Source organism: Haplochromis burtoni, unplaced genomic scaffold, assembly GCF_018398535.1.
Source record: "Haplochromis burtoni strain Fernald_Lab_line unplaced genomic scaffold, NCSU_Asbu1 Contig_233, whole genome shotgun sequence".
NCBI lineage: Eukaryota > Metazoa > Chordata > Actinopteri > Cichliformes > Cichlidae > Haplochromis > Haplochromis burtoni.
In genome coordinates, this window is record NW_024582594.1 from 244228 (window position 1) to 255594 (window position 11367).

The 11367-nt window shown below is 39.6% G+C and overlaps 1 protein-coding gene across 2 annotated transcripts; it reads left to right on the forward strand.

Moving 5' to 3' along the window:
• The first annotated feature begins 1928 nt into the window (after positions 1–1928).
• LOC121815512 (zinc finger protein 239-like) lies at positions 1929–8152 on the forward strand. Of its 2 annotated transcripts, none has more exons than XM_042226903.1 (2): positions 1929–4360; positions 4534–8152. In XM_042226903.1, exon 1 carries the CDS (start codon positions 1963–1965, stop codon positions 3094–3096), a length of 1134 nt encoding a protein of 377 aa, XP_042082837.1. In that variant the 5' UTR covers positions 1929–1962; the 3' UTR covers positions 3097–4360; positions 4534–8152. The 2 variants fall into 2 exon arrangements, with proteins under 2 accessions (XP_042082837.1, XP_042082836.1); XM_042226902.1 differs by having other exon boundaries at positions 1935–4360.
• Positions 8153–11367: the final 3215 nt, after the last annotated feature.

Genomic DNA, 11367 nt, shown 5'->3' on the forward strand with positions numbered 1-11367 from the left:
ATAGGGGGTCATATGATTATTGGGTTTTTCTCTGTACCTATGAAGCGCCTTGAGGCGACTTTTGTTGTGATTTGGTGCTATATAAATAAAATTCAATTCAATTGAATTTAATAAACTCAGCCGTCTGCTCCTTGCTATCTAAAATATAACAGGACACTGGAGTAAATTCTCACCCATCTCACACTTCTGTTTAATCAGTTTTGTGCTTGATGTTTATTCAGCTGTGTGAAAACTATAACTTTAATCTCAGCCAAACAGATTTACTCAGGAACAAATAAAATACTGAAAAAAGTCAAACGATAAAATATTTAAGGTATCTAAGTGACTTATATATCATGTTTAACCTGAGTTGAACCACAGGGGGTCTGAAAACGATGTGCCAGGAGTTTGCTGTTCGTCAGCTCTAGTGAGCCTTGAACCCCGTCTAGCTATCGAGCTGGTGGGTAACAGATGTCTCCGAAAACATCAGAGCACTTTTGCAAATATGTGATGTATAGATAAATTTAGCAGATATTTGAAATTTACGCACCCACATTCTTGCCAGAAAATATCTGAAAACTTTATTTTGTGACCCAGAAAGAGTAATAAGAGTAATATTAAAACTAAGTACCTGCTGCTACTGCTGGAAACTGAAATGGACTGGGCCTCGCTATGAATTCTAGGATAGCTTGGGCCACGAAGGATACACCCTACCCATCGTTCAAATCTGGAGAAATGAAGGACGCATTTGTAGGATTCTGCGAATTTGGATAGCCTTCCTTGCGTCGCTGTAACTTAATCAGCCTACAAATGCGGACTCTATAGGATGTGGCCCCTAAATTTGGACACAGCTACGATACCAGAGACGACTACTTCTTTTTTGGCGTTTAACGGCAACTGGCATCCTTGTAGATGCATTGCATCTTCTGTTTTAGTTCATTATTGCACTCTTAAATCCTACTACTTATTCCTGCGTCTTTCAGGATCTTACAAAGCTTCAAACGATGCGCAGACAATTAGTCGTTGATGATTTTTATAGTCAACTAATCATGGCAGCCCTACTCTGGATAACTGTTTTTATCAGGTAATTGGATTGCACTGTGTCAGGCCTCTACCCAAAGACCTGACCAACTTGGGTGTCCCAACTGAAGGCTGAGCTTCTGCTTGTCAAGCTTTTATGGTCACTAACACGCGCAAAACCCCTGACCACGTTAAGGTGGCAATCCCTCAGGGGGAAAACAGAAAAGCAAAAAATAAAATTAAATATTCCTCATCAAATTCTAACAACTAAAAACATGACATTTAACTTAATTGGATAGCCTATATTGAATATATTTGAAACCAACAATAACACTTCACACTATTGCCAATATTAACAAAACTAAAAAGGGTGGGCCCAGTTATAAAAAAGAGAATTCACAAAGTCTTGAAAAATAAAACTTAAAAATAGAAATAAACAATAAAATAAAATAAAATATCCATTCAGATCTTTAAAATCAACAACATAAAATCTGTCTTAATTGGAGGGCCTTATTCAAATACATTTGCAAAATTAAGTAAGAACAAAATAAGACCTCTCAATATAGCCAATACTTACCAGTGTTGGGACTAACGCGTTATTAAGTAACGCGTTACAGTAACTACATTATTACTGTGGTAACGAGCACGGTAACTAGTTATTATGCCAAAATCAGGAACGCGTTACTCGTTACTGGGATTTAGATAGGGTCGTTACTCGTTACTTCGTGTGGTGCTGAATGTCATAATCAACTGCTACTTCACTGAGATTCTGCCTCAGTGTATGAACCCTACCTCTGTTGTGTGAGAGAGCTGTTTGAAACCGTAATGCTTAAAAAAATAAAATAAACAGTTCCCTTTAAAATAATTGTATGGACCATGTAATGTTAAGGGGAAAAGAAAAAAATGTCTAACTAATGTTTCATTGTTCCAGAGTTTTCTCTGCCTTAGTAACTTTTTCCTCTTATGTTTCTTCTGACATCTTTATCACTGTGGTGCCTAGGTTCTTTAAACGTCTCTTTAAATGGAACTGAAAATGAAGGGATGCTTATTAACCAGGAAGATTCAACAGAAGAAACTACATCAGCTCGAAAAGATGAAGAGACCAAAATGGTCCGGGAGGTATCCTGTATGGGAGAGAGTAGCCGTTCAGAGGGAACGCAGAGCCAGACCACTGATTCAGAACATTCAATAGTTATTTCACTTGCTGCAATGACGGACAATATCAAAGAAGAGTCTGAAGTTGATCAGGAGACATCAGAAGTAGAGACACAGGTTCTTCAGCAATGTCAAAGAGATGGTGAAACAGTAGAAAATGAACAAACTGCTATTACTGTTAAGCCATCTGCACATGTGCACTGTGCAGATGAACAGTTAGGGGGGTCCATATTGGTCAACAAAGAAGTTATTTGTGAAGAATTAAAAAACAGCTTGGCAGAAGATGAAGCAACTTCCAAAACTAATGTGTCAGTACGGCGTAGAAGAGGACGGCCACCAAAGAAAATTAAACCAAAAGAAGCACTTGTATCATCATCTTTTGATGCCTTAAAAGGCCAGGAACAGTTGAACACACCTTCAGAAATAGTTGACAAATCCACTGCAGTAGATGCAGTGAAGATTTCTGCTTCTGCCTCTCCAAGCTCATCTGGGATTCAGTCGAAAGAGACTTCATCTACTGCCAATCCATCTGTACAGGAGATGGCAAGCACTGATTTGAAAAACATGGACAATAGAAAGACTGGTTCTCTGCCTGCTTCAGTTTTGTCTTTGAGTAGCAGTTCTTCTGAAAAGCCAGTAGACCCTGAAACTCAGCAGCTTCCCACGGGTGTAGAGAAAGAGACAGTTGAGGCTCCATCCATTGAAGCTTTATCTGCAAAGAAAACATTGACCTCTCCTCCATTGGACTCACCACAACTGACACCCGGTCAGCACAAGGAACGTCGCACTTCTGCAACACTTCAGGATGCAATGCTGCTAGTTGAAGCAATGAATCAGTCAACAATGGGAAATATTATTCCGTCTTCCGAAAAAATTTCATCACCTATGACTCATTGTGCTCCCTGTGTGGATACGCTACATGAACAGTGGACAAAATCCTAGCTAAACCACAGACACAGAATCTTACTGTAAAATCTCAGTCAAGTGTAGAGGCCAATGAAACCCTCAAAGCATTTGTTACACCACAACAACAGCAAGTTTTATCAAATGCTGCTACTCAAACTTTTGTCCTGCCATCTTCCCACCCCGTAGCACCCAGAAAACTGACTAAAATTAGGCCTAAAATAATAACTGTTGTGCCAAGAGTAGGACCATCTCACAATATAGCATCGTCTACAACAAAGCTTTCTTCTATAGAGTCGAGGACTACACACAATAATTTACTTGCAACTTCTGGAGTTGCAGGGTTGCCTCTGGAAACGCCTTCACTTTTCTGTCTTCCTCAACAAACAAATACTACCTCCATGACATTAGTCCCAGTTTCACAGTTGACTAAACCATCAGAAAATCAGCAAACAGGTGGTCCACCACACAAAAAAATAACAATCATAGTTCCAATACGGTTGGCAGCAGTGGCACCAAGTAAACATCCGCCACAGACAATAGTTGTGAAAGCAACGCAAGAGGCAGCAATGCCTCGTGATGTTCCTGTCACATTGACATCTACACAGTCAACTGCAGCTTCACAGGAGTTAAGTGTTTCAGCTTCCGATGACACAGCATTCTCTCAAAGTGAAAACACAACCGACAGCCCTGAATCTCTTGAACAAACTGCCTCTGTTTCTGAAGTGATAAGCACTCCTACAGAGACCAGTTTAGAACAGTCAGTTAAGATAATACCAGCATCACAGCCGACTGTTGATAGGAAGCTCACTCCTGTGGTCAGATTAACCAAACTTCCATTTTCAGTATCCCCCAACGAATCTGTTTTGGTATCGAAACTGCTTTTAAAGGGATTTTCTGAAGGTACTATGCAAGAGATGTCTTCAAAACCAGCAATCTCAGAGAAGCTAGATTCATCTTCAAGCAGTAGTTTAGATGTAACCGAAATGCTTAGTCCTGTGACTCTAAATACACCTCAGAAGTCAGAAGAGTCAAATAATCATGAGCGGGTCAACTGTCATCTGAAACATTCACTGTCATGAGAGAGGCAACTGTCGGTGAAGATTTGCAGCCATCTACATCAGCCACATCTGTTGAACCCATTCCTAATATGGACAGCAGTGATGTACAGGAGAATGAATCTGCCATGATACAGCTTACCTCCATGTCCAGAGAGGCATCTGACCCTCACTTACAGATGACTAAAGCACAGTTCTTGGCACAACTGGCAGTTTCACCGATCGTTCAAGATCCAGAAAAACAGGTAAATGCTATTCAGTACATGGGGCTCATAATTTCTGTGGTTACACATTGAAATTGATAGCATCATGTTATGTTGTTGTTGTTGTGGGATTTTGTTTTTTTTTTAATTAGAACCCCTACAGAATGTGGTACCTATTTATTTATTTTTTGTTTCTTCTTTCCATTTTGATACAGGCCAACTCTGACTTTGCAAATGGTAAAGCTTCTTTGACGGAGAGAGCTTACAGAAGAAAAGCTTACAGAAAAACTCCTTGGTCGTTCGGCTGCGAAGTCATCTGAAAACTCACTTGCAAGTTAAAAGAACTGAAAAAAGTCTGGAACAGAATTCAGAAAGTGAGACTACCACTCTCATCTCTAAGAAACTTGGAATAGAGAATGGCAGTCTTAACGGTGAAAAGTCAACTAAGGAAACCAGTCCTGTTTGCCTTGGAAGGAGAGATGTGGTTAAAGATAATACAGCTCTAATTAATAATGCCCCATCTTCCATCAGTCCTGTAAGATCTGTACTGTGTAATGGTGGTGATTTACCCAAGATTGATAATGAGCCAACTTCTAAGAAGAGCAGGGCTAACAGTGATTCCACCACCATGACTCCCAAGGCGGACAGTACACATAGAGATGGTTTAGGCACAGATAATAAAAAATCCACATCTGTGAGTCCTAGAGAGGGTAATTTAAATGAAGAAATTGCTAGTCCTGAAATGACTTCAGTGACTCCTAGGAGGTCTTTGGGTAGGGATAGTCCTAGATATAAAAAATCCAGTTCTTTAAGTCCGAGGAGGTCGCCTTCAGGTAAAAAAGGTTCTTTGAGTTCTAGAAGTCCTAGCTCAACTAAAGAAAGTGGTAGCCCCAAAATGACTAACAATGATACAACCCCTATAAATGAAAAATCAAGTTCTGTAAGCCTTGTAATGTCAACCAGAGGAAGCACTAGTCCTAAAAAGACTGACTTGCCTTCTGTTAGTCCAAGAACACCTAGTTTGAGGCAGTCTGGCATCCATAGGAGTTCACTTTTCAGCAAGGATGACTCAAGGACAAAAATGATTAAAAGGGAATTAAGATCTTTTGGTATAACCACAGGTGGCGCTATTACTAGAAGAAATAAAGGTGAAACTTGTTCCCCAAGTGTCAAGTCCCCTACAATAGCTAAAAATTGCATCAGTCCTACAAGGACTGAGGAATCTACACCTGCTAAGAAGCCCAGACTAATCCAAGATGTTACTGGTCCTAAAAGGGGTTTTAAAGTTGTTAATGCTATGAAGTTAGCTAAAGCAGCAAAAGCTAAAAAAATTGCTTCAATGAAAAAGTCTAACAAATCTAAATTGGCAAAAAGTCGGTTATCAGAGAGTCGGACCAACTGTGGGGTTGGGAAAAAATGTCGAGCTAAAGTGTGGATACCTCCTGTCATGACAGAAAGTGAAATGGCTCCACCTGGGGAAAAGGAGTCGTCTTTGTTAAACGTAAAGACGGAGACGGGATCTGATAATCAAAACCCCAGTGGCTCCCCTGATTCACTCCAACCCAAATTTGTTACGTCACCAATTGTATCACCTCTACAGCCTTTGTCAGTCATAGGTAGGCATCTGCTAAGGAACCAGTGTGGGGAATGTGGTCGAATCCTTAGCAGCAGTGCTGCACTGGAAAGCCACGTTAGTCTTCATACGGGACACAGGCCCTTCTCATGCACATTCTGTGGGAAGAATTTCCCAGACTCCAAGAGCTTTAAACGCCACGGCCGGGTGCACCGTAATGGTCGGATACATATCTGCCAGCATTGCGGGAAGGGATTTGTCTACCGCTTTGGCCTTACAAAACACATACAAATGGTGCATGGCAGGATAAGACCTTTCATTTGCCAGATCTGCAAAAAAGGATTCTTCACAAAACGAGACGTAGAAGTACATATTAGGATCCACACTGGAGAGAAACCATTTCAGTGTACCCTCTGTGAAAGGAAATTCATAAGAAGAGTAGAACTGAATGTGCATTTGCGATGGCATAATGGAGAGAAAAGACACTGGTGTCCATTCTGTGGAAAAGGATTTTTAGACTACAATAACCTTAAAAGGCACAAATACACCCATACAGGGGAGAAACCACATGCCTGTCCACACTGTTCAAAGAAATTCACGCAGACGGGTCACCTAAAAAAACATGTTAAAAATGTTCATGGTGGTCCGTGAGAGATGGACATGTAAGAAACCATGTTCACCTTGGAACAATGGTATGCTTTGAAATAGGAAATATACATTCTTGTAATTCAGAAAATGCATGCTGTGGAGCGGGTTTTTGTTTGTTTGGTTTTTATAATGGAATTTATATGCAAATGGAGAATTTACTTATTTTGCCTTTTTGAGATAATTATTTTGTATATTTGTAGAATGGTTGGAGAGTTTGGGAATTTGTACTCATTTGCTGCTTTGTTGGAAATCCATCCATCTGTCTTAAAGAACGGAAGCAACTTAACTAAAGCCAACAGACGAACATGCGTGCCACTTGGTACTGTTGAAAATAAAAATGATGCAATATAGACAGGCTAGACAAGTAAATCTCCCCAAAATCACAAATTGTACTTTAAAGTGATGCAACATAATGATTAGTGACAGTTGTTCTTTATACTAGCTACACTTTTGTTCCTCCTCACTAGCAAGCAGATGAGGAAACTTTCCAGAGTGTTGAACTTTATTTTTTGTTCTTTTTACAATGTTCTGTATGGCACTGTGTGCTCTCTGCAAAGTAAAGTGTAATATAGATGGAGATTGAGGTTTTTCAGAAATATACATCTTTAAATTTAAGTTGGTTTGTCAGAATATGCAGGTATCCTTTTCTCATACTTTTTGATTCAGTAGGTGATGTCACAAGATGTGTGAGAGCATAACCCCAGTTTGGCATGGTATTTCTTCCCAAATGTTGTACCTGAGTTAGTTTAGGGAAAATTGTTAAGGTAAATTTGGCTTCAACTCAAGTAAGCCTTTTGGCATACATAATGCTTTTGTTTTGGACATGGACTTTAGTGTCCTAGTGGCATTTTAAAGCTGTCATCTTTTTCTTTTCTCATTTTGTAATGAGTTCGCCATAATACACTTGCATTCGTTTTTAAATATTGTCAACTGAACACATTAAAAACAGATGTTTTGTTAGTTTTTTTTAATTGGTAATTTATTGATGTTGTTTTCATATATACAGTTACAAAAATTGAAGCACTTGCCTATCATTAAAAAAGAAGTATTTGATAATCTTTCCACAATAACTCTGGAAAGCACATCTTGTGACAAGTGTTGGAATTTGGATGTTGGATTTTGAAATATGCACTAAGGTTAAAACATGTCTTAATTAAATTGAGACTGAAAATACGATTTAATTTCCATTACCCATCTTTCAATTTCTGTCAGTATGTCACGTCATTACTGATGTCTAAATGGCAATGATGTCTAATTGTATTACTTGCACAGTAATTAACCACCTCATTCAGGGAGGACTAAAAGTGAATCTTTTTTTTATTTTTAAACATATTTTCATTCTGTTCAACATTGTGCTGTATTTAAAAAAAAAAAAAAAAAAAGATGTCTTTACTTTGGTGTAAATGTCTAATTTTTCTCAGATATGTTTGAAAAGCTAACTTTCCCAAATAATATCAAACACAATATTAACACGTTCTTTTACAGCCCTAAACCTCATTGTACATACTGCGAATTTACATTGATTTGATTTTTGTCAAGTCAAGTTGCATAGTTTGTTCGTACTGGCTGTTAAAATGAAAGAAATGTAAATAAACATTTTGTTTATAAAATTATTTTGTGATCATTTAAAAATGTGTAGCACAAGTAATAGCTTTGCTGTCCTGGAGTTTAATGATGACTTTGACTTTATGCTGTATGGTTTCAAATCAACTAATGCAAACCAATATTCTCCAGTGGGGGTAATACACAAAAGATCTTGCACTGTTTGTTCTTCACATTATGACCACAATTTTTCAAAAGTCCACACTGCACTCAGGGCCGTTTCTAGACAGGCATATATGAGGGGGCACATAGTGGCAATGGAGGTGAGAAAGGTGTGGGGGTGCTCTGGATCAGGGCTGCCACAAATGATTATTTTGACAGTCGACTAGTCACCAATTATTTTTGCAATTCGTCGACTAATTACATCATGCATTCATTGGACATAAAACGTGCAGCTTATTGCACCAGCATGCATCTGCTCTTATATAACTATCATTAGCTTAGGACGACTGTGGCTCAATAGTTGGCAGTTTGTCTGATAATCGGAAGGTTGCCGGTTTGAGCCCCAGCTCCAACAGTCTCGGTCGTTGTGTCCTTGGGCAAGACACTTCACCCGTTGCCTACTGGTGGTGGTCAGAGGACCCGGTGGCGCCAGTGTCCGGCAGCCTCGCCTCTGTCAGTGCGCCCCAGGGCAGCTGTGGCTACACTGTAGACTTGCCATCACCGTGTGTGAATGGGTGGATGACTGAATGTAGTGTAAAGCACTTTGGGGTCCATAGGGACTAATAAGGCACTATACAAATACAGGCCATTTACCGTTTAGCTTACAGCTTGAAGTGTTCAAGGAATGTGCTAACTAAAACGGCAACTGCATTGCATCTTCTGTTTTAGTTCATTATTGCACTCTTAAATCCTACTACTTATTCCTGCGTCTTTCAGGATCTTACAAAGCTTCAAACGATGCGCAGACAATTAGTCGTTGATGATTTTTATAGTCAACTAATCATGGCAGCCCTACTCTGGATAACTGTTTTTATCAGGTAATTGGATTGCACTGTGTCAGGCCTCTACCCAAAGACCTGACCAACTTGGGTGTCCCAACTGAAGGCTGAGCTTCTGCTTGTCAAGCTTTTATGGTCACTAACACGCGCAAAACCCCTGACCACGTTAAGGTGGCAATCCCTCAGGGGGAAAACAGAAAAGCAAAAAATAAAATTAAATATTCCTCATCAAATTCTAACAACTAAAAACATGACATTTAACTTAATTGGATAGCCTATATTGAATATATTTGAAACCAACAATAACACTTCACACTATTGCCAATATTAACAAAACTAAAAAGGGTGGGCCCAGTTATAAAAAAGAGAATTCACAAAGTCTTGAAAAATAAAACTTAAAAATAGAAATAAACAATAAAATAAAATAAAATATCCATTCAGATCTTTAAAATCAACAACATAAAATCTGTCTTAATTGGAGGGCCTTATTCAAATACATTTGCAAAATTAAGTAAGAACAAAATAAGACCTCTCAATATAGCCAATACTTCAGTGTTGGGACTAACGCGTTATTAAGTAACGCGTTACAGTAACTACGTTATTATTGTGGTAACGAGCACGGTAACTAGTTATTATGCCAAAATCAGGAACGCGTTACTCGTTACTGGGATTTAGATAGGCGTCGTTACTCGTTACTTCGTGTGGTGGCTATCGCGGAGCTTCCACAGATTCAGTAACATTAGCAAGTGGTGGAGGCCAGCAGGTGGATGAAGGAAAAGGGACGCAGAAGGAAAAGAGACCCGAGGCGGCCGCCGGTCCAAGTGTGAACTGAACTTCAGGTAAGAAGTTATGACCTGCAGTCTCTCTGGGTCAGATATGAACCAAGTTTAGGTGGAGTTTATTTTCGTTATTCTGACTTTTTCGTACTGCGTGCTAGCTAGCATGACGGAGTTTCTATACAGCTGGGTGGTGCTATGATGTTACTGATGTTGAACTTTATTTTGTTCATAAGTTATTAGAGTTGCCAACCGTCCCGTCTGGTATTCAGAGAAAATATTACGCGTTTCTTATTGAGGTGAAAAGGAACAGTTTGTCCCGTAATTCAGCTACAATGAAAAAGACACAAAGCTGGAGTTATTCTGTGTCTTTGCTGCACAGCTGCCTCTTCTCTCTCATTCTCCCCCTCCCTCTCCCGTTTCTACTTCAATCATGAAACTGATCAATGATCAGCTGATCGGCTCTCTTGTTTGTTTATCGCCCACTTTGCGCCGAAAGAGGAAACCAGCGGATGTCGCGCTAAACAACAGCAGCACGTTTAAGCTTGATCAGCTGTTGTTAGAATTTATTTAATATTAATTTCTAGTATCAGCTGATGTTTGCTGGAGCCACAGCTGTAAAAGCTGCTGGTCATGATATGGTTTGGTTATCTGGTGAGAGGGAAACATGAAGATGAAACCAGGAGATGTCCTTACTGAATCATCAGAGCTGTGATGGAGAAACAGGTTTACCTTTTAGGTGACATGAATGAGTTGAAGGGAAGTTATGAACTGTTTCTGAGAGACAAATAACACCAGGATCCTTTTTTAGAGTAGCTGACAGCTGGTAACTGTGCAGGGGCGGATCTAGCAAAGTGTTGCCAGGGGTGGCATGTAGGGCATTAACAGGGAGAGGGGGGCACAAAGAAATACTTTTCTTTCTTATTCTCATTTAAAATGTCTCGCTTTTAAAAAATAATTATCTGAATCTTACAACAAACGATTGATAGATTGATGCATATATACCATCAAAACAGTGTACATCACTGTCACAACAGTGTTTATTTTCATTCAAAGGCTTTATGATTTTTCCTATAATGGTGGGCCGGTCTCTAGTCAAAATGCCCGGGCCAATTTTCTGTCCCAGTCCAGCCCTGTATGCAGCTCATCTGCAGTCTGGTGTTACCTACATCTTCCTATTCAGAAGGCAGAATTTCTGAGTTCTGAGTACAATCGAAAGCACCACGACTGCAGTTTTTGTGTTGGATGTAAAAGGCGCACATGACGCTGTGACGTAGGCTAGAATCATGGCAGCAGTCAATGACGGTCCAGGCGTGGGATTTCTCTCGTGGAAATATGCACATTATCTTTTCCTTTCTATTGGTAGGTGGCACAGTGCACTTGTGGCAAGTAAGCAAGCTAGAAGACTGGCAAAGTTATGGAAGCAACACATTAACAAGAGAATTCTGAGTAAAACCAAAGTTACTTTCCCTAGTAACTAGTTACTTTGAAAGTAACGAGTAACTTGAA